The sequence below is a fragment of the Pelophylax lessonae genome (genome assembly GCF_965119305.1).
Source record: "Pelophylax lessonae genome assembly, chromosome: 4".
Lineage (NCBI taxonomy): Eukaryota > Metazoa > Chordata > Amphibia > Anura > Ranidae > Pelophylax > Pelophylax lessonae.
Window position 1 is genome coordinate 629,079,900 of NC_138771.1, and position 24,194 is coordinate 629,104,093.

General features: G+C 45.7%; 1 protein-coding gene across 1 annotated transcript in view; it reads left to right on the forward strand.

The window, feature by feature from the left end:
• KCNAB3 (potassium voltage-gated channel subfamily A regulatory beta subunit 3) overlaps positions 1-24,194 on the forward strand; it is a 95,274-nt gene that overhangs the window by 43,091 nt on the left and 27,989 nt on the right. The window contains exons 7-9 of the mRNA XM_082257020.1: positions 2,152-2,195; positions 9,173-9,259; positions 16,886-16,971. Coding sequence (XP_082113146.1) covers positions 2,152-2,195; positions 9,173-9,259; positions 16,886-16,971 — 217 coding nt within the window. The remainder of the gene's footprint in view (positions 1-2,151; positions 2,196-9,172; positions 9,260-16,885; positions 16,972-24,194) is intronic.

Consider the following 24,194-nt stretch of genomic DNA (forward strand, 5'->3'; position numbering starts at 1 on the left):
ACAGAACCAAGTATCATTCTGTGGTGCTATGTAATTTGTTTGGATCTTGTTAATTATAACAAGAAAAGCAGCATAATAGATCCCCTGCAGCCAGCAACAATAGACCCCCCAGAAACAAAAGATCACCCACACAACAATGCCCCCCCACAACAAAAAACCACCTTAGCAACAATAGATCCACCCCAGCGACAATAGACCTCCAGCAGGAACATTAGATTCTTCAGTAGCCAGCAACAATAGACTCTCTCAACAGTAAATCCCTCCTAGCAACAACTGATTCCCCAGAAATAAAAGATTCTTCCCAGCAACAATATATCTTCCACCAGCAACAATAGACCCTCATGCAAAAATAGATCCCTGCTAGCGACAATAGTTCCCCCAGCAGCCATCATCAATAGACCCTCCAGCACCCCTTGCACTTACCTACATTCAATGTTGGAGGTGCCGGAACTGCGTTACCCCTGAAAAAAAGCCCTGATCTATCTATCTATCCTATCTATCCTATCTATCCATCTATCCATCTATCCAAACAGAACCTTGTGAACATTCCCCTGTGTACAAAGCCAGCACCATAAAGACCTGGTTTGATGAGTTTGGTGTAGAGCAGGGGCGTCAAACACAATTTCATATCGCGTCAAAGACAATTTCATAGCGGGACCCATCAGCATTATGGTTGTTCTCAAAAGGCCAGTTGTATCTGTAAGACTAGTTGTACAGAGCAACCCACTCCCCTACATCAGATGTCAAGAAGAGCCCCCCCACCATCAGAAGTCAAGAGCCCCCCACCCTCCCTTACATCAGAGTGCCCCCCCTTACCCTGTGCTGCTGAAGAACCTGGGAGGGAAGCTGGGAAACAGAAAGAGCAGGGTCTTGGGGACCAGAGGAGGGCTGGAGTCATCTACTGGTGTCTGCTGAATGCTGACATCAGGGGAGGCAGAGACAAGGGGGTGCCATGGCTGCACAGAGAGGTGCAGAATCTGTAGAAGGAGTTCTGTCCTCCTCTCTGCTGCCAACTGCTGAGATGGGGGGGAGGCAGAGATGAGCATCTCCATGGCTTCACAGAGAAGCACGGGATCTGGAGGAGGAGTTCTGTACTCCTGTCTGCTGCTGAACTGCTGATTCCAAGGTTTTGGAGAAAGCCTTCTGGGAAGAGTGTAGGATTTTAAAGATGCAGGAAAGTCCAACTCATATGAGTGCCCATGGTTTTGGTATGGGATGTTCAGCAAGCTCATATATGAGTGATGGTCAGCAGTCCATGAACCTTTGTCTATCTATCTATCTATCTATCTATCTATCTATCTATCTATCTATCTATCTATCTATCTATCTATCTATCTATCTATCTATCTATCTATCTATCTATCTATCTATCTATCTATCTATCTATCTATCTATCTATCTATCTATCCATACTTTTTGCTTACGTATCTATCTTTCTGCCTATATCTATTAATAATAACCTAATTTTAAGTGTAATTTATCTTATGAGCTTTTCCCTCTCCTTTTATTGTATTTTAACCCAATGTATGTAACTTGTACCACATGTTGGCCCACAGAATATGTTTGAGTAAAAGAGGTTGACATATAATATTAAGATCTTCTTTTGGAGGTCCAAGAACAATGGAAACAGTTAAACTTGGGACCAGTTTTTGGGAAGGCCAAAATTGGGTTGCACCCTAATATAAAGCTACCACTCTCACTGGTTCCCATTTAGGTCAAAGTGACAGGTTTTCTTGGAACAACAACATTCCTACCTGCTGATACCTTTGCCACTGGAGCCGTTGGGAATGTCCCGTACTTCTTGGTATGGGAGAGCATGTGACCTTCTCTCTTTCCTCCAAGGATGTAGTGCTGGGGCCAGACCCAAACACTATCACATCAGGGAGAGGAGGAAGTCAATAACCCTATGTAGGTTCTGACATCACACAGAACCTATGTGGAGTTTTGGAAAAATAATCGGAAGGCAACACAGAAAAGGTGAATCCTGATGAGTTGGGTGTTGTTCTTTTAAGATAACCTGTTACTTTTCCTGGAATGGACAGTGACTGGGTCTCGTCAACATATGGCTCTTAGGTTTTTTATACAATTCAAGAGAAGGCATTTAACAAAATGAATAACCAACTTTTCTACCAACTTTTCTACCTTGTGCAGGGCAGAGACTGAGAGGGGCCTTTCTCGGAAACATATCATCGAAGGTGAGTAATCCATCAATACACACAACAAATAGGCAAGAAAAATATAACCATAACGTAATATGCTTTAAAGCCCAACTCCATAACATATTTTTGGTTTTGGGTAGAGTATTTAGGGGTTAGAAAGCCTATTAGGTTTTTTTGCTGTCTGTCCTTTTTGGGAAGATATCTCCTCACTTGCTATCCTGGCGACTGTATAAGAAGTAATGAGACCCCTCAATGGGCACAGAGATGGCAATAAACACCTGACAATAGTTCCCAACCCAATCCCACTCTATATGAAAATATAACATTTGGTTTAGCGTTCTAAAGCAAAACACTGTTTTCACTAGTCAGAAAAATGCTTCTTGAATTTGGCATGTCTCAGTGATTTCACTGGTCTCTGGCAATTGGATGGGTTGTTTCCCCATGAATATGAAGTGTTGGTGATGTCACTGGTCCCAAGTGATTGGACAGGCTATGTTTTCATGAATATTAAGCGTCAGTGATGTCACTGGTCTCTTGTGATTGGACAAGCTATGTTCTCATGAATATTAAGCGTCAGTGATGTCACTGGTCTCTAGTGATTGGACAAGCTGTGTTCTCTGGAATATGAAGTGTTGGTGATGTCACTGGTCCCAAGTGATTGGCAAGCTATGTTCTCATGAATATTAAGCGTCAGTGATGTCACTGGTCTCTAGTGATTGGACAAGCTGTGTTCTCTGGAATATGAAGTGTTGGTGATGTCACTGGTCTCTAATGATTGAACAGGCTGTGTTTTCATGAATATGAAGTGTCGGTGATGTCACTGGTCTCAAGTGATTGGACGAGCTGTGTTCTCATGAATATGAAGTGTCAGTGATGTCACTGGTCTCTAATGATTGGACGGGCTGTGTTTTCATGAACATGAATTGTCAGTGATGTCACTGGTCTCTTGTGATTGGACGAGCTGTGTTCTTATGAACATGAATTGTCAGTGATGTCACTGGTCTCTTGTGATTGGACGGGCTGTGTTCTTCTAACTATGAAGTGGCAGTGTTGTCACTTGTCTGTAGCAATTGGACGGGCTGTGTTCTAATGAATATAAAGTGTCGGTGATGTCACTGGTCTCTAGTGAAAGGACAGGCTCTGAATGTTAGCTCTAAACCTGTAGGTGCCACAGATTTTTATCTGATTCTTCCCCAAACAGTGCAGAGACCTATCACACCGGCAACAGTTCATTCACTCAATTAAACAGTCTAGAGTAGGGGTGTCAAACTCAATTTCATCGCGGGCCGTATCAGAATTAAGATTGCCCTCAAAAGGGCCAGTTGTATCTGTAAGACCATATAAATGGATCTACTTTTTATCATAATAAATAATTCCCTCTGCATTCAATTATTACTAGTTTTTGTAATAAGTTAAGACTTAAGCTTTGAAGGACAAGTACAGACCGGCAAGGAGCCCACACACTCATGTAGCAGAGAATACAAGACTGAAAAGGAGGTTCGCACTTCGCAGGTATCATCCACAAGAAACTTTATTGGAGAACATTGGTTCTACCATGATGTTCTGAAGCTGCACAGAGAAGAGCAAGATCTGTAGGAGGAGATCTGTCCTCCTCTATGCTGCCGACTGCTTAGACAAGTTGGGGGCGAAGATGAGGGAGGTGCAGCAGCTGCAGGAAAGGTGTGAGGGCCACATGAAATGGACTTCTGTTTGACACATGTGGTCTAGGGCAGTGGTCCTCAACTCCAGTCCTCATGGACCACTAACAGGCCAGATTTTAAGTATTACCTTGGGAAGATGCAGACTAGAGTACTGCAATCACTGAGCAGCAAATTATATCACCTGGGATGTATTTCAGTTATCTTGCAAACCTGGCCTGTTAGTGGGCCCTGAGGACCAGGGTTGAGGACCACTGGTCTAGGGGGTGTCTTTTTAAGATGTATTGCTTGTAGAACTTGTAACAGGAGAGGGGTTGGGTGGTATCGGATACTCCAAAAGTGCTGACTTGTAACAGGACACATTTAATTCTGTGAAACTTCTTTGAACAGACCTTAAGCCAGAAACAAAGGGGAAGGACAGAACTGAGAAACTGTAAGAGCTGTCTCAGACAGATAGCTAACCACTGGCACTCCAAAAGTAGAACAGCTCATAGTTACTAGGATCCTGACCTGAGCTCAGGTTAGTATTCACATTATCCCTGGGCAGCTACACACCTTCCAGCCTCCCCCGGGCACTCTTCAGAGAATTCTCCAGACTAGATCCTTAGGTGAAACTGCTAAATTAGCTCCAAAGGTAATTAGGAATAGCTCCCTCCCCAGCTCTGCTATAGCTGGCAGTGCCGAGACAAGGTCATCCAACACCCAGGAAAGGATGCCAAACTGTGCCCCCCCTTCCCTTAGGGTTAGAGTGAAGGCGCCCTCCCCACCCCTGCAATAAACCATTGCGCCCAGGGCAACTGATCTTCCTGCCTACCCCTTGTCCCCACCCTGTTAGCTGGGACCTTGGTGAACATCAGCAAACTCCAGCAAAACTGCCTAAAAGGGGCAGGCAGCAACCCCTGAGGCTGGAAATTATCCAGCAGTACAAGAAGAGAGCTGCTCCAGACCTCAGACCATTTAGGTTCCCCCCGGTCACCTTATGGGCCCACCTCCTCAGGGATTTGCTGCAGCACAATACATATTCAAGCAGCTCATTTGACTCTCCCAGGCCTCTATATTCTGGAAGCCTCCAGAATGCAGGAGGAAGCAATCACTCCTGCAGCCTGTGAGATCTAAAATAGGCCAGAGAAATCAAAAGCTCCTCCAATGATTACAGATGGAGCCAAAAACAATTAAGTTACCTATCATCCTAGCAACCTACCTAGGGGGTGCTATATGAATATGAAGGATCTAGTGAATGGACAGGCAATGTTCTCATAGATATGAAGTGGCAGTGATGTCACTAGTTTCTATTGAATGGATGGATTGCAATTTTTTATGATGTGTCCATGATATTAAAAGAGAAATATGGAGGTTGGGAAAAAAAATATTTATATTCACCTAGAGGGATGTAGCATTGCAGGATTGCTGCATCTGTCCCACTGCCGCCTCTACACTGAGCAATCAAACACCACTGATCGCTCAGTTCTCCCCTCCGCTCTGAGAAGAGAGTGGTGACTGTCAGTCTCCACTCTCTGTTCTGCCCCTCCAGGGCTCACTGGTGCACCGGGCTGTGCAGGGGGAAGGAGCGTCTGGCCTAGTCTAACAGTGGCTTGCTGAGAGGCTGAGCCAGCTGCCAGTCCAGGCATCTGGGTGGATTATGACTGTAAGGTCAGGATAACACCAGCTCCTGGACTGACGATAGCTGACAGTGGACTTTAGCACTCTGTCGGCTGAAAATGAGTCACAGGTGTGCAGAACTAACTGTACCCCTGTGATCTATAGGAGAAGTAGGTCCAAAATAGTTTGTAAATGGATAGAAAACTGTCTAAAAGACAGAATTCAGAGAGTTTAATGTTGATAAATGTAAAGTTAGGGGGCTAAGAATATGCATGCATCATTCATACTAGGGGGAGTAAAACTGGGGCAATCCATAGTAGAGAAGGATCTGGGGGTTTTGGTAGATTATAAGCTTAATAATAGCATGCAATGCCAAGCTGCAGTTTCCAAATTGAGCAAAATCCTTTCTTGTATAAAGAGAGGCATGGACTCCAACGAGAGAGATATCCTTTTGCCTCTGTACAAATCATTAGTAAGACCTCATCTCTAGAATATGCAGTTCACTTTTGGGCACCAGTTCACAAAAAGGATATCGGGGAACTGGAGAAAGTGCAGAGAAGGGCAACCAAACTGATAAGAGGCATGGAGGACCTCAGCTATGAGAAAAGATTAGAGGAAATGAATTTATTCTCTCTTGAGAAGAGGAGATTGAGGGGGGATATGATCAACATATATAACTTTAAAGGGGTCCATATAGTGAAGGTCATCACAGAGGACAAGGGTATAGTGAAGGTCATCACAGAGGACAAGGGTATAGTGAAGGTCATCACAGGGCAAGGGGGCACTCTAGGTCTGGAGGAAAAGAGATTTAATCTCCAAATACCGAAAGGCTTCTTTAAGGCTTTGCATATGGGATTTTATGATTTTATTTTCCATTTTATTGGTTAGACTGGATGGAGGTGTTTCTTTTTTCAACCAGACTAACTATGTGACTACACCTTTTTACCAAACATATTGGAACGCCTGCCTTTACACACGCATGAACTTTAACGGCATCCCAGTCTTAGCCTATAAGGTTCAATATTGAGTTGGCCCAACCTTTGCAGCTATAACAGCTCCAACTCTTCTGGGAAGGCCAGTCAAGTTCCTCCACCCCAAACTCGCTCATCCATGTCTTTATGGACCTTGCTTTGTGCACTGGTGCTCAGTCATGTTGGAACAAGAAGGGGCCATCCCCAAACTGTTCCCACAAAGTTGGGAGCATGAAATTGTCCAAAATGTCTTGGTTTTAGGAGTTCCCTTCACTGGAACTAAGGGGCTAAGCCAAACCCTTGAAAAACATTCATACACCATAATACCCCTTCCACCAAATGTTTTGGACCAGTGCCTATAGCAAAGTCCATAAAGACATATGTGGGACGTATGTTGGATTGTATGTTTTTTTTCCCCCTTTTATTGGTTGAACTAGATGGACTAACTACAGTATCTCACAAAAGTGAGTACACCCCCTCGCATTTTTGTAAATATTTTATTCTATCTTTTCATGTGACAACACTGAAGAAATGACACTTTGCTACAATGTAAAGTAGTGAGTGTACAGCTTGTATAACAGTGTAAATTTGCTGTCCCCTCAAAATAACTCAACACACAATCATTATTGTCTAAACCGCTGGCAAAAAAAGTGAGTACACCCCTAAGTGAAAATGTCCAAATTGGGCCCAATTAGTCATTTTCCCTCCCCGGTGTCATGTGACTCGTTACAAGGTCTCAGGTGTGAATGAGGAGCAGGTGTGTTAAATTTGGTGTTATCGCTCTCACTCTCTCATACTGGTCACTGGAAGTTCAACATGGCACCTCATGGCAAAGAACTCTCTGAGGATCTGAAATAAAGAATTTTTGCTCTACATAAAGATGGCCTAGGCTATAAGAAGATTGCCAAGACCCTGAAACTGAGCTGCAGCACGGTGGCCAAGACCATACAGCGGTTTAACAGGACAGGTTCCACTCAGAACAGGCCTCGACCAAAGAAGTTGAGTGCACATGCTTAGCATCATATCCAGAGGTTGTCTTTGAGAAATAGATGTATGAGTGCTGCCAGCATTGCTGCAGAGATTGAAGGGGTGGGGGGTCAGCCTTCCAGTGCTCAGACCATACGCCGCACACTGCATCAAATTGGTCTGCATGGCTGTCATCCAAGAAGTAAGCCTCTTCTAAAGCTGATGCACAAAAAATCCCGCAAACAGTTTGCTGAAGACAAGCAGACTAAGGACATGGATTACTGGAACCATGCCCTGTGGTCTGATGAGACCAAGATAAACCTATTTGGTTCAGATGGTGTCAAGCGTGTGTGGAGGCAACCAGGTGAGGAGTACAAAGACAAGTGTGTCTTGCCTACAGTCAAGCATGGAGGTGGGAGTGTCATGGTCTGGGGCTGTATGAGTGCTGCCCACACTGGGGAGCTACAGTTCATTGAGGGAACTATGAATGCCAACATGTACTGTGACATACTGAAGCATGATCCCTTCCCTTCGGAGACTGGGCCGCAGGGCTGTATTCCAATATGATAACAAGCATGGTGGTGGGAGTGTCATGGTTTGGGGTTGCATGAGTGCTGCTGGCACTGGGGAGCTACAGTTCATTGAGGGAACAATGAATGCCAACATGTACTGTGACATACTGAAGCAGAGCATGATCTCTTCCCTTCGGAGACTGGGCCACAGGAAAATATTACAATATAATAATGACCCCAAACACACCTCCAAGACAACCACTGTCTTGCTAAATAAGCTGAGGGTAAAGCATGTCTCCAGACCTAAACCCTATTAAGCATCTGTGGGGCATCCTCAAACAGAAGGTGGAGGAGCGCAAGGTCTCTAACATCCACCAGCTCTGTGATGTCATCATGGAGGAGTGGAAGAGGACTCCAGTTTCAACCTGTGAAGCTCTGGTGAACTCCATGCCCAAGAGGGTTAAGGCAGTGCTGGAAAATAATGGTGGCCACACAAAATATTGACACTTTGGGCCCAATTTGGACATTTCCACTTAGAGGTGTACTCACTTTTGTTGCCAGCGGTATAGACATTAATGGCTGTGTGTTGAGTTATTTTGAGGGGACAGCAATTTTACACTGTTATACAAGCTGTACACTCACTACTTTACATTGTAGCAAAGGGGGAGATTTACTAAAATTGGACCACACAGAATCTGGTGCAAGTGGGCATGGTAGCCAATCAGCTTCTAACTTCAGCTTGTTCAATTCGGCTTTAACAATAAAACCTGGAAGCTGATTGGTTTCTATGCAAAGCTGCACCAGATTTTGCCCACTCCAGTTTTAGTAAATCTCCCCCAAAGTGTCATTTCTTCAGTGTTGTCACATGAAAAGATAGAATAAAATATTTACAAAAATGTGAGGGGTGTACTCACTTTTGTGAGATACTGTATATACCTATGTAAGGTATACAGCAGTTCACATAGAACACTCATTGTCATTACATTGTGATGTGTTGAAGTATAGAGAGTGGAGAATGTTGTAATAATCTGAGAAGAACATAATAGGGGGGTGGTTGATGGTCCCTAGGAGAGTCCCATCCTGACCTCTTCCACCATGGTGATATCTCCCTCCAGCTGGATGGGGAGATGTAATCCTTGCATCCTCCATTGTTAGCAGTGCCCAGGCAATGAACGGTGTGGCAGTGTATATATATATATATATATATATATATATATATATGTGGTTAATTCTCCCTTGCCTTCATATCTCTGTTCAGGTTCTCATTTCTCCTGACCCATCTCTAATTCCTCCTTTCTGCCCTGCAGGTCTCCGGGGGTCCCTGGACCGGCTGCAGTTGGAATATGTCGATATCGTCTTCGCCAATCGAATGGATGCAAACAGCCCCATGGAAGGTGAATCCATCTCATTACTGTCACCTTTTCTTTTCTTTACTTTCACTCCGGCCGTCCCTCGGTGACCCTGGCAGGGTGGATTGTTATTAATATTGATCTACAGGAAGTAGTATGGGCTGGTTATCAATACAAGGAGGCCGCTGTAATTACTTGTTTTAACCACTTAAGCCCCGGAAGATTTTACCCCCTTCCTGACCAGGGCCTATTTTGCGAATCGGCACTGCGTGACTTTAACGGACAATTGCGCGGTCGTGCGACACTGTACCTAAACAAAATTGACGTCCTTTTTTTCCCCACAAACAGAGCTTTCTTTTGGTGGTATTTGATCACCTGTGCGATTTTTTGATCATGCGCTATAATCAAAAAAAAGTGTCAATTTTGAAAAAATAACAATATTTTTCACATTTTTTTTATATGAAATTCCCCCCAAAAAATGTAAAAATCAAAATTGTTCAACATTTTCGGCCAATTTGTTTTATGCTACATATGTTTGGTATAAAAAATTGCAAAAAGCGTATTTTGATTGGTTTGCGAAAAATTTATAGCGTTTACTAATAAAGGGAAAGATTTTTGTCATTTTTGTTGTTTTTTTTTAAACGCGTAATGGCGGCGATCTGCGATTTTTTTAGCGGTACTGCAACATTGCGGTGGACAGATCGGACCCTTGACTGACATTTTTGACACTTTTGGGGTTACCAGTGACATTACTACAGTAATCAGTGTTATACATATGCACTGTTACTGCAAAATTACACTGGCAGTGAAGGGGTTAACTTTATTTGAGAGGGAGGGGCTGTGTGTGTCCCTAGGGGCGTGATTCTAACTGTGATTGGCTGTGGCTTGAGGTGTAGGAACAGTGATCAACGGTCCTACATAGTACAACCGTATGATCATTGTTTCTACACAGGGGAGAATGACAGGCAGCTTGTTTACATTAGCTGCCTGCCTTTCTCCCTCTGCAGCGACGATCTCCGAGTGACCGGCGGACATCGGGTCCGCCGGTCACATGCGCGGGGGGTCCATGACCGCGCGGGAGCAGGAGCGCGCCTCCGGGGGCGCACGCTCGCTCCCTAGACCCTCACAGGCTAGCGATGTAGTCCTACGTCGCTCTGCCTGTGAGGGGCTGACCGCCGCAGTAAATAGTCGTGCGGCGGTCGGCAAGCGGTTAAAGCTGAACTCTGGGCACAAAACACTTTAATTTCCGTAAATATATTCCTCAATAGTCACAAAGGATATAAATCCACTTTGTGGGCACAAAATACCTTTGCAAAAGCCAGATATTACTTTGTAAATGTAGCGGTGACATCATCACTGTACTGCACATAGCCTGTACAGCAGGGGTGTCAAACTCAATTTCATTGCAGGCCGCATCAGCATTATGGTTGCCGTTAAAGGGCGGATATATCTGTAGGGTTAGATGTCTAGAGCACCCAACACCTCCTTACACCCTTACATGAGATGTCAGGAGCCCCCCCCCTACCATCAGAAGTCAAGAGTCACCTACCCTTCCTTACATCACAATGCACCCCCTTACGTTGTGCTGCTGCCAGGAAGAAGATGTGGGTGGATCTGGAAAGAAGTGCAGGGTCTGGAGGAGAACCAGAGGAGGGCTGGAGTCAGCTTCCAGAGTCTGCTGAATGCTGAGACCAGGGGGAGGCAAGGTGGTGTTGCGGCTGCACAGAGAGGTGCAGGATCTGTAGGAGCAGTTTAACCCTCCTCTCTGCTGTGGACTGCTGAGAAGGGGGGGGGGGGGGTGATCAAAGACAAGCCTTTCTGCAGAGGCACAGAGGAGTGCAGGTTCTGGAAAACGAGTTCTGTCCTCTCTGCTGCCGACAGGGGGGCGCTGATGTGCTGAGGGGGAGTCTGTGGTTTTGGGGCTCTGACATGATAAGGAGGACTCTGATGTGATGGATGGGCTCTGATGTGATGGGGGGGGGGGAGGGGGTTCTGATGTTATGAGGGGGAGTTTGACAATATGGGGCTCTGATGTGATGGGGGAAGGGGCTTTGATATGATGAGGGGGCACTGATGGGGGGAGCTCTGAAATGATGGTGGGCACTATGTGCTGAGGGGGGAGTCAGAGGTTTTGGGGCTCTGACATGATAAGGAGGACTCTGATGTGATGGGAGGGGGGGGGTCTCTGACATGATAGGAAGGACTCTGATGTGATGGGGGGGGTCTCTGACATGATAGGGAGGACTCTGATATGATGTGGGGGGGTCTCTGACATGATAGGGAGGACTCTGATATGATGGGGGGGGGGGGTCTCTGACATGATAGGGAGGACCCTGATGTGATGGAGGGGGGTTCTGATGTTATGAGGGGGAGTCTGACAATATGGGGTTCTGACATAGTAAGGAGGACTCTGACGTGACGGGGGGGGGGGCTATGATGTGCTACGGGGGAGTCTGACATTTTGGGGCTCTGACATAATAAGGAGGTCTCTGACGTGATTGGAGGGGGGGGCTCTGGTTTGATGGGAGGGGACTGTGATGTGCTATGGGGGGGGGGAGTCTGACATTATAAGGAGGTCTCTGACGTGATTGGGGGGGGCTCTGGTTTGATGGGGGGGACTGTGATGTGCTATGGGGGGGGGGTCTGACATTATAAGGAGGTCTCTGACGTGATTGGGGGGGGGGGCTCTGGTTTGATGGGGGGACTGTGATGTGCTATGGGGGGGGTCTGACATTTTGGGGCTCTGACATAATAAGGAGGTCTCTGACGTGATTGGAGGGGGGGGCTCTGGTTTGATGGGGGGGGACTGTGATGTGCTATGGGGGGGGGGAGTCTGACATTATAAGGAGGTCTCTGACGTGATTGGGGGGGCTCTGGTTTGATGGGGGGGGGGACTGTGATGTGCTATGGGGGGGGGGGAGTCTGACATTATAAGGAGGTCTCTGACGTGATTGGGGGGGGGGCTCTGGTTTGATGGGGGGACTGTGATGTGCTATGGGGGGGTCTGACATTATAAGGAGGTCTCTGACGTGATTGGGGGGGGGGGCTCTGGTTTGATGGGGGGACTGTGATGTGCTATGGGGGGGGGGGAGTCTGACATTATAAGGAGGTCTCTGACGTGATTGGAAGGGGGGGGGACTCTGACGAAATGCTAACTCAGAGAGAAATGAAGCCAGAGAAAGCTCCTGGGGCCCCCCTAGGATGGCAGGATGGCAGGATGGGTGAGGACTCCGGGGGGAGGGCGTTGGACGTCATGGAGGACTTTTTTGGTCCATTTTAATAGTGTGACATTTCTGGGCCTCTTTTTACCGCCCTCCTTCTATTCCCATCCAAGCAGCCATAGAGGAGAGCACACTCCACCAGCTAATAAATCCCCCCCCCCCTCCTCCTCCCCGTCCAATCAGCTCCTTCCCATCTCCCTATAGACTCTCCATGTCCCCATCCTCATTATCTCCATCATCTCCATCTCCGCTGTCTCTTTTCTTCCTTCTCCCTTTCCATCCCCCGATCGCAGAATTTGTGATGACCTCAGCACAATGCAAAGCATCCCCCCCTCCCCCCCTCACCGAGCGTGCCGGTCCCTCTACAGATGGACAAAGGAACGGCGACCTAAAAATAGGCAATTCTATATTTATCTGAATATATCTGCAAGAATACGGAATCTTTTTCCAGGCAGAAAATTCCATCCTATAAGTCAGCGTATGCGGCGCGTCAAACTGACAGCCGTCACCGGTATTAGATTAACCTACATACTGCGCCGCGCGTAATAAGACCTGCGAGCGATCGATCCCCCCTCCCCCCCCCTCTCCGTATTGATGGCGTGATAGATGTTGAAATAACGAAATATAGTATAATAAACCCAATACCAAAACTGCGCAATTAAAAATGAACATTGGTCACACAAGGAAAAGCGAGACATTTGTGCTCAGCCGATGGACATCAGGGGCCCCTTCACACTGAGGGCCCATGTACAGATTTGTAAGACGTTAAGTCGTGTGTTAAAGAGGAACTCCAGCCCCCCCCCCCCCCCCCCTCAAATATTTAATACTTTTAATAGTAGGACTCTTACTTATCCGGCATCCAGCAGTGTCCTCACCCGAGCCGATTCTTTAATCAGCTATCGGGTGCCGGCTCCGCCATCTTAACTAAGGGAAACCAGAAATGAACCCTTGCAGCTTCACAGCTGGTTTCCTACTGTGCATGCACTTTAGGAATGGGCCAAAGTCTTCTGGGACCTGTGAAGTGTCCCAGAAGGGTGTAAGGGAAGGGGAAAGGGAGGGGGGACTTCTGGCTCAGTTTGCTGTAAAAAACAGGTACCCACTGCTCCCTCCCCCCTAAAAGGTGCCACTTGTGGCAGCGGAGGAGGGGGGGGGGGGAGACAGACAAGCTGAGCTTCCTCTTTTGGTGGAGCTCTGCTTTAACATGTGTTGCGTTGAAGCAAGACTCAACTCCCCCCATGCTTCTTACTTACCTGTAGTGCTCTTTAAAACACATAAGCTCAAGCCTCCCCCCTCCCCCCAAAAATATTAAGCGTCAGCAGCTACAAATCCAGCATCCAGCGGTGTCCTCACCTGAGCCAATTCTTCAATCAGCTATCAGGTGCTGGCGCCGCCATCTTACATAGTTACATAGTAGGTGAGGTTGAATAAAGACAATAGTCCATCCAGTTCAACCTGTGTAGGTGTGTGTGGCCGCAATCATCTCACATACCCCTGAATGTTCTGATCCTTGAGATGTAAGTCTAAGAGTCTTTTGAAAGCCACCATACTTCCCGCAGAAACCACCTCTTGTGGTAGAGAATTCCACAATCTTGTAGCCCTAACAGTAAAGAACCCCCCACGTTGCCTGAGGTTAAAATGCTTCTCCTCTAATCGCATTGTATGCCCTCGAGTCCTCATGCAATCCCTTGAATGAACAGCTTTTTTTCTAAGCTGAGATCACCATTGAGATGTTTATAAATTGCTATCATGTCCCCTCTCAGGCGTCTCTTCTCCAGGGAGAATAAATCGAGCGATTGCAGACGCTCTTCATAATTAAGGTCCTCCAATTCCCTAATCAGTTTAGTTGCCCTTCTCTGGACTCTCTCCAGCTCCAACACATCCCTCCTGAGGACTGGCGACCAGAACTGGACAGAATACTCCAGATGTGGTCGGACCAGAGTTTTATAAAGTGGAAGGATTATAGTCTTATCTCTGGAATACATCCATTTCTTTATGCATGCTAATATTCTGCCGGCTTTGGCAGCTGCAGCTTGACATTGCATGCTATTGCCTAGTCTATCCTCTACTAAGACTCCCAGATCTTTCTCCATTTTTGATTCCCCCAAGGGTTCCCCTCCTAGTATGTATTGTGCTTTTATGTTTTTAGTCCCTGAGTGCAAAACCTTACACTTCTCCACATTAAACCTCATTTGCCATGTCGTTGCCCACTCTGTTATTTTGTCCAGGTCATTCTGTAGGATATCTGCTTCATGCTGTGCAGTTATTGCCCTGCCCAATTTTGTGTCATCCGCAAAAACTGATATCGAACTACTGATCCCGTCCTCAATGCTGTTTATGAATAAATTGAACAGGGTTGGTCCCAGGACTGAGTCTTGGGGGACCCCGCTTACTACCTCAGACCAGTCTGAGTATGCTCTGTTTATTACCACCCTTTGGACACGTTCTTTTAGCCAGTTCCATATCCAAGCGCAAACCCTGCGGTCGATACCTGCAGACCTTATTTTATAAATGAAGCGTTTGTGGGGAACTGTATCAAATGCCTTAGCGAAATCCAAGTACACCACATCCACTGGTCTGCCCCTATCTAGCTCACAGCTCACCTCCTCGTAGAATGTTAAGAGATTGGTTTGACAAGAACGCCCATTTATAAACCCGTGCTGGTTACTGCTGATGATGTTATTGTCTTTAGCAAACTCTACGATATAGTCCCTTATCGTTCCCTCCAGAAGTTTACATACTATCGATGTCAGACTGACTAAGGGAAACCGTCAGTGAAGCCTTGCGGCTTCCTAATGTGCATGCATGAAGTGCACTGCTCCTTGTGAATGGGCCAAAGTATTCTGGGACCTGTGAAGTGTTCCAGAAAGCTGCAGGGGAAAAGGGGGGGGTCTTCTGGTTCAGGTTTCAGTTTTCCGCAGCGAACTGAGACAAAAGTGGGAGCGGGGGTACCTCTCAAAACCAAGTACCTGCTGCCCCCTCCCCCCCCCTAAAAGGTGCCAAATGTGGGTGCAGGGGAAGGTGGGGCAGACAAACGGAGCTTCCCTTTTTGGGCAGAGCTTGTAACGCTCATGCGTTTTTGTTAGTGGATGGATTTGCAGCTGCAGAATTGTCACACTCAGTAGTCGTGTAGAGATTCTGTTGAACAAACATATCCAACTCTCAGGACTTCATCACTGTGCACAGCCTGTTTATGCAATATACATACACTCAATCTGATGTTAATGGAGGGATAGTATATGTGAGAGTATATAGGTGAGAGGCAGGCTATAGTATGGTGAGCACCTAGGAGTAGTATTAGGAGAGTGTTTAGGTGATGGTAGTAAGCAGATAGGTTCTAATGTCAAGTATAGTGCAGATGGTAGGGGACAGCAGATGGAGTATACAAGACAGAGTAACCTAGTGCAAGGATAGTTGATGGTAGTCCCAAGAGCTAACAGTCTATGCAGATGATAGGAAATAGCTTAGATAGAGATAGTCCTGGTATATGCAGTAGATGACAGTAGAAGTGCAGGTTAGTAAGGAATCCCCTGTGGGGTACTTATCACTAGATAGGTAGTAGTAACAAAGTTCAGTAGTGAGAGGTGATCCAGTAGCGATATACGGATCGGCAGCGAGGTTCCGGTTCAGTTCAGGCAAAGGGAATAGCCAGCAGATCCAGCTTCGCAAGAGAAGGTGCGGTGAACATGCGGTTTGAACGAGCAATGAGTGAGAGAAAGCCGGCGATTGAAATAGCCGCTCATAGCGGCGCTCGGCAATGATGTCATTGCCCTTAAAGGTGTATGTGTCCCATTTGGATAGCAAGATGGGACGCAATATTAAGAGAGAAATGTGGAAATAAGGGTACCAGAGGTACCAGAACATTACAGAGCTCCGCTTTACCATGTGTTGCTTTAAAGCGGTACTCAACTCCCCACCAGAGGCGTAACTAGAACCTTCAGGGGCCCCAATGGAAGAAACCATGAAGGGCCCCCCCGGACCCCTGTAGTTACGCCCCTGCTCCCCACAACCCCCCCACATGTGTTTTTTTCTTACTTACCTGTAGTGCTCTTCAAAGCACATAATCACCTGCACAGTATACGTCATAAACATTCTTGCAAACTGAAATAAATCTCACTATATGTTTTCTAATAGATAAGTACTGTATATATAGCTCCATCTAGTGGCCAGGATGTGGTACAGTTTTCTGAAATACCTTAGTGAGAAATTATACCACCTTTGGCCACTAGATGGGGCTAATTATACAGGAGTTCATTTATTTGAAAACATAGGGACATTTTGGTCAGTTTGCAAGAATGTTTCTGACTTTCAGGCAACAAATGTTTTGTAAATAGGCCCTTAAGCACTAGGGTCTTGGTCTTTGGAGCTTACAGTCTAAAAAGGAGAAATGTAATGTGACAGAGCGGGCTGAAGTGTAAAGATCTGGGTAATACCGTGTTTCTCTTATTTCCAGAAATCGTAAGAGCCATGACGTTTGTGATCAACCAAGGGATGGCAATGTACTGGGGGACGTCCCGCTGGGGTGCAATGGAAATCATGGTACGTGATCCTCATTAACCAGGTAAAATCAACCTATCACTAAGTTTATGGCTCAATAATAGGGTTCCTGACATCACAACATGCAGCTCAGAAAAGCGCCACCTCCCCTTTAAGAGCTTTCAGATGCCAGGAGGCGGGCATTCAGGTCACATGACCGCTGTGATTGGCTGTCACAGAAGTCACATGATCAGAAAGCTCCCAATCGCAAGTATGAATGGGGGGTTTGGCAACTGTGCTGGAAGCATGGAAACACGCGTATATGCCGCCATTACAGCCCACCCGCCAAGAGCCAGCGGGAAGAGGTTACAAAAGCCACCCATGGGGTCCAGTCCAAAGACCTTACCGCTTCTCTACCGGAACAATTCTGACACTTCTTACATCCATGAAAAATCTACATTTTTTTTTTGCTAGAATTACCCCCTAAACATTATATTTTTTTTTTTAGCAGAGGCCCTATAGAATATAATGGTGAGTATTGCAATTTTTTCTTTTGCCACACAGTATTTGCGCATTGGTTTTTTGGGAAAAAATACACTTTAACCAGTTCTGGAGCGGAAGGATTTGCCCCCTTAATGACCAGGACATTTTTTGCCATTCGGCACTGCGTTATTTTAACGGACAATTACGACGCTGTACCCAAATAAAATTGATGTCCTTTTTTCCCACAAATAGAGCTTTCTTTTTGGTGGTATTTGATCACCTGTGCGATTTTTATTTTTTGCGCTATAAACAAAAAAAGAGCGACAATTCTTTTTTTTTTTTTCTAAAAAAAAAAAAACAATATTTTTCACATTCTGCTACATAACATTCCCAAAAAAAAATCTAAATGTGTCATCCTTGTAGGCCAATTTGTATTCTGTTACATATTTTTGGTAAAAAAAAAAAAATCGCAATAAGCGTATTTTGATTGGTTTGCGCAAAAGTTATCACATCTACAAAATACGGGAAAGATTTATGTAATTTTTTTTTTTTTTTTACTAGTAATGGCCGCGATCTGCGATTTTTAGCGGGATTGCGACATTGCGGCGGACAGATCGGACCCCTAACTGACATTTTTGACACCCTTGGGGGGACCAGTGACACTACTACAGTAATCAGTGCTAAAAATATGCACTGTTACTGTACTAATGACACTGGCAGGGAAGGGGTGAACCTAGGGGTGATCAAAGGGTTGAGTGTGAGCCTAGGGGAGTGTTTTCTAACTGTGTGGGGGGGAGGAGCTTGTGAATTGATCATAGAGACCTGTGATCCTATATAGAAGGATCACAGGGGCTCTATGATCATTCCAGGGAGAAGAACGGTCAGCTGTGTTTACAACAGCCGACCGTTCTTCTCTCTCAGTGGGGAGCGATCGCAGGTGCCTGGCGGCATCCCCGTCCCCAGCACCACTCCTGTGAACCGACGTACCCCTACATCGATTCGCGCAGCTGAACCAGCCTGTTGCAGTATATCTGCGGCGGACAATGAATGTTATTGCACACAAACACCATAAAATACCCAATTTTTCCAGTAAAATATAAAAGATGAAGTTGCGCTGAGTAAATAAACACCTATTGCGTAAGCCCGTGAAACTGCTCCAAACAATGGTACCTAAAATTCTCCATAGGCAACGCTTTAAACACCTTTATAGGTTACCAGTTTAGAGTTACACCTTTGCGATGATATCTCACATGCGTGCTGTAATAACCGTTTACATATGCGTGCAGGATTTGCATATGCGTTCGCATTTGCGCGTAAGCACGGGGGTGGGGGCGCTTTAAATTTTTTATTATTATTATTTATTTTTATCTAAGCCTTTTTTTATTTTTTCGTATTAACTATATTGCTATCACAAAGGATGACCAACATCCTTGTGACATCATGGGCCGTGACAGGTCCTCTTCACGGAGAGATCTGGGGTCTATTGGACCCCAAATCTCACCTCTGGCCTCCAATGCACACAGTTCAGTCTGATTGGCTGCTTTCTTGGCCGCTAACGGCCAGGTAAACAGAGAGAAATCCCAGTCGCTTCCGGTTTTCGGAGTCACAGAGAGGGGGGAACAATGTCAGTTCCTCTCTATCTGTGTATTGCAGTGGGAAAGGCAGCGGCGGCGTGCATAGCTATTTGTCCAGCAAAACATTTTGTACAAATAGGGCAAAATAGAACGTTCTCCTTATATTTCCTTTACTGCTCAAATGTTATTCAATGAGAAAAAGCAGAGTGTGAGCAAATACCGCATCATAGCCACTAGATGGAGCTGAGAATCATAGGATATAAGTATGATCCTCAGCTCCATCTAGTGGTTATAGTACAGTATTTTTCTAAAACAGTTTATATGTTATTGACTGAATAGCATTCAACCTGTGGAGGAAATAGAAAGAGAACTTTCAATGTTGCTCGATTCACAAAGAACGAATATATCAGCAGCTTCCCCTGGATAAATACCTGTGCAATTTTTTAAAATAAATACACCCCATAGTGTTACCCTCATTATCTGCTTCTGTCAGCTCTTTCAAACACTTTATTAATCCCTCATATAAGCCTATTAAACAGAACTACTGATATGCAAATGTTGACTTTTTGTTAAAAGCCAATGGCCCTCATCTCGATCTCAAACCCCTCCCCCAGTTCACTGAGAGAAGAGACAAATGGATGTTGCCCCCAGCTCCCTCCAGAATCCCCTACAGAGCCACCAAGTCTGCAGCAGAGTCCCAAAACCCCCTTCCGAACCCCCATCCTCGACAATTGCCCCCATTTACCTCCAGAATGTTCCCCTCAACATCTCACAATGCTCTCAGGCCCCCTGGGAGCCCTGAGCCCACAGTGCCCCTCCAACCTCCCACAGTGTCCCCAAGCTGGCTGCAGAGCCTACAGTCCCCTATAGTGCACCAAACTTTCAACAGTGCCCCACAGTGCCCCCTAGCTTGCTACACCTACAACCTACAACAGTGTCCCACAGTGCCTGCAGTGTTACCACAATGCCCATGGAATGGGCCCAGGCTCTGGAGAGACCCACAGCCCCCTACAGAGACCTCATCCCCACAGTTTCCCCCATATTCCTCCAGAATGTGCCACTTAACATCTCACAGTGCTCCCAGGCCCCTTGAGAGCCCTGAGTCCCACAGTGCCCCTTCAACCTCACGCAGTGTCTCCAAAATTGCCTGCAGACACCCATAGTGCCCCCAACCTTCAACAGTGTCCTATAGTGCCCCCTAGTTTTCTACGGAGCCTCCCCCCACCCCCTTATGGTGACTCTAACCTCCAACAGTGTCCCCTAGTGCCTGCAGTGCACTCCAGTCTACTACAATGTCCCTAGAATGCGCCCGCTTCCTGGAGACACCCACAGCCCCCTCCAGAGACCCCATACACTTTCAGAATCTTCTACAGAGCCACAAAGTCAGCTGCAGAATCCCCAAACTGCCTTCAGAACCCCGCTGCCCCATTGTTGCCCCCATATACCTGCAGAATGTTCCCCTCAACATCTCAAGGTGCTCCCAGGCCCCTTGAAAGCTCTGAGCCCCACAGTGCCCCTCCAACAGTGTCCCAAAAATTGCCTACAGCCACAAATAGTATCCCCAACCTTCAACAGTGTCCCATAGTGCCCCGTAGCCTGCTATGGAGCCTACACTCCCCCCCCCCCCCCAATGGTGCCTCCAACCTTCAACCTCTTACAGTGCCCCTCCAACCTCACGCAGTGTCCCCCAAATTGACTGCAGACACCCATAGTGCCCCCAACCTTCAACAGTGTCCTATAGTGCCCCCTAGTTTTCTACAGAGCCTCCCCCACCCCCTTATGGTGACTCCAACATTCAACAGTGTCCCACAGTGCCCCCCAGTGCCTGCAGTGCACTCTGGTCTACTACAAAGTCCCTGGAATGAGCCCAGCCTCCTGGAAAGACCCACCACCCCCTCCAGAGACCCCATATATTATCAGAATCCCCTACAGAGCCACAAAGTCAGCTGCAGAATCCCCAAACTGCCTTCAGAACCCCACTGATTGTTTGCTGCAGAATGTTCCCCTCAACATCTCAAGGTGCTCCCAGGCCCCTTGAAAGTCCTGAGCCTCACAGTGCCCCTCCAACCTTCAACAGTGTCCCCAAACTTGCCTGCAGCCACAAATAGTGTCCCCAGCCTTCAACAGTGTCCCGTAGTGCCCCGTAGCTTGCTATGGAGAATACCCTTCCACCACCCCTCCAATGGTGCCTCCAACCTCCAACAGTGTCCCACAGTGCCCCCCAGTGCCTGCAGTGCACTCCAGTCTACTACAAAGTCCCTAGAATGATCCCTTGAAAGCCCTGAGCCTCACAGTGCCCCTTTAACCTCACAGTGCCCCTCCAACAGTGTCCCCAAACTTGCCTGCAGCCACAAATAGTGTCCCCAACCATCAACAGTGTCCCATAGTGCCCCCTATCTTACTACCGAGCCTACACCCCTCCCTCCTTCCCCCAATGTTGCCCCCACAAAAAGTGTCCCACAGTGCCCCCCCCCGTGCCTGCAGTGTACTCCAGCCTCCTGGGGAGACCCACAGCCCCCTCCAGAGACCCCATACCAACAGTTGACACTCACAGTTGTTCATAATCCCCTACAGAGCCACTAAGTCTGAAGTCCCCAAACCTTCTTCTGAACCCCCATTCTATCACACTGACCCCCAGCCCCATTCAAAGCTTTCTAATATTTCAATAGATATTTGTATTCACATCCTTTTATTGTATTGCGATATATATACAGTATATAAATATATATATATTATTCATTTTTTACTGCTGGGGCATGGAAGGTTTCGGAAGAATTTCCTTGGCCCTTGTCTCACCTTTTTATCTATCCAAATCATTTCCACCATAAAGCCATCAAATGGCATCACTGGGAGCGTGCCTAAAAGCGTTTGCTTTATAAATGCCATTGGCAGACAAGGGGTTAAAGACTAAACATATATTATTTCTGTAATTATTATTTTTTTTTTTTACAGTTAGACCCATTCAAATTTTACAATAGATACAATGTACTTATTTTATTCTGCAATCCCCCCGGTTTCTTATATCCTATGCCCTCAGCTAGTTAATATTTTAAAACGACTTCTGAGAGCAGGGCATCATGGGAAAGACTGCGGACCCTGAGAATTGAAACCAAAGCCAGAGGGTCAACAAAAGCAGCCAGTCCATTAGCATTTCAGAAGGAGGTCAACAGTGGCATGACAAAGAGGCAGGGCAGATGGTCCATAGAAAACTGGTGACACAGTGACCCCTGCTGGACAATACTGACACAACACGTTACAGTTATTTTTGTCGCAGTGATTTGCTTTTCATTATCCAGTTACCAGCACGGTGAACTTTCTCACATCTTCACACAGCTCTGCTGCTGTTTATAACAAATCGCTGCGCTTTTCTCAACTTTTCCTGTAAAAAAAATAATGGAAAGAGACGTGCGAAGCCGAAAAACGCGGCTTTGCATAAAGAGGGAGAATTGTTTTATTTTTATCAGCAGGCTGCAAGGTATTTCATTAACCCCTTCAAGGTTTTCCCCCTTAATGACCAAGCCATTTTTTGTGATACGGCACTGCGTTACTTTAACTGACAATTGTGTGGTCGTGTGATGCTGTACCCAAATAAATTTGACGTCCATTTTCCCCACAAATAGAGCTTTATTTTGGTGGTATTTGATCACCTCTGCAATATTTTTTATTTTTTTTGCGCTATTAAAAAAAAAAAAAAAATATATATATATATATATATATATATATATATATTTTGGTTTATAACGCAGAGGTATATATATAAATAAATAAAAAATAAATTATAAATATATATTTATTTATTCATATGTATATATACACACCTCTGCAATATATTTTTTTTGCATTATAAACCAAAAAAAAAAATAAAATATATATATATATATATATATATTTTTTTTTTTTTGGTTTATAACGCAACAAAAAAAATATTGCAGAGGTATATATATATAAATAAATATATATATATATATATATATACACACATATATGTTTATATATTTATATGTATATATAGCTTCCCCCCCTTAATGACCTGGCCATTTTTTGCGGTACCGCACTGCGTTATTTTAACTGACAGTTGTGCGGTTGTGCGACGCTGTACCCAAATACACAAATAGAGCTTTCTTTTGGTGGTGTTTGATCACCTCTGCAATATTTTTTTTTGCGCTATAAAAAAAAAAAATATATATATACACATACACACACATACATATAAATATATATACAGTGGGTACGGAAAGTATTCAGACCCCCTTAAATTTTTCACTCTTTGTTATATTGCAGCCATTTGCTAAAATCATTTAGGTTCATTCTTCTTCCTCATGAATGTACACATAGCACCCCATACTGACAGAAAAACACAGAATTGTTGACATTGTTGCAGATTTATTAAAAAAGAAAAACTGAAATATCACATGGTCCTAAGTATTCAGACCCTTTGCTCAGTATTTAGTAGAAGCCCCCTTTTGATCTAATACAGCCAGGAGTCTTTTTGGGAAAGATGCAACAAGTCTTTCACACCTGGATTTGGGGATCCTCTGCCATTCCTCCTTGCAGATCCTCTCCAGTTCTGTCAGGTTGGATGGTAAACGTTGGTGGACAGCCATTTTTAGGTCTCTCCAGAGATGCTCAATTGGGTTTAAGTCAGGGCTCTGGCTGGGCCATTCAAGAACAGTCACGGAGTTGTTGTGAAGCCACTCCTTCGTTATTTTAGCTGTGTGCTTAGGGTCATTGTCTTGTTGGAAGGTAAACCTTCGGCCCCGTCTGAGGTCCAGAGCACTCTGGAGAAGGTTTTTGTCCAGGATATCCCTGTACTTGGCCGCATTCATCTTTCCCTCGATTGCAACCAGTCGTCCTGTCCCTGCAGCTGAAAAACACCCCCACAGCATGATGCTGCCACCACCATGCTTCACTGTTGGGACTGTATTGGACAGGTGATGAGCAGTGCCTGGTTTTCTCCACACATACCGCTTAGAATTAAGGCCAAAAAGTTCTATTTTGGTCTCATCAGACCAGAGAATCTTATTTCTCACCATCTTGGAATCCTTCAGGTGTTTTTTTTAGCAAACTCCATGCGGGCTTTCATGTGTCTTACACTGAGGAGAGGCTTCCGTCGGGCCACTCTGCCATAAAGCCCCGACTGGTGGAGGGCTGCAGTGATGGTTGATTTTCTACAACTTTCTCCCATCTCCTGACTGCATCTCTGGAGCTCAGCCACAGTGATCTTTGGGT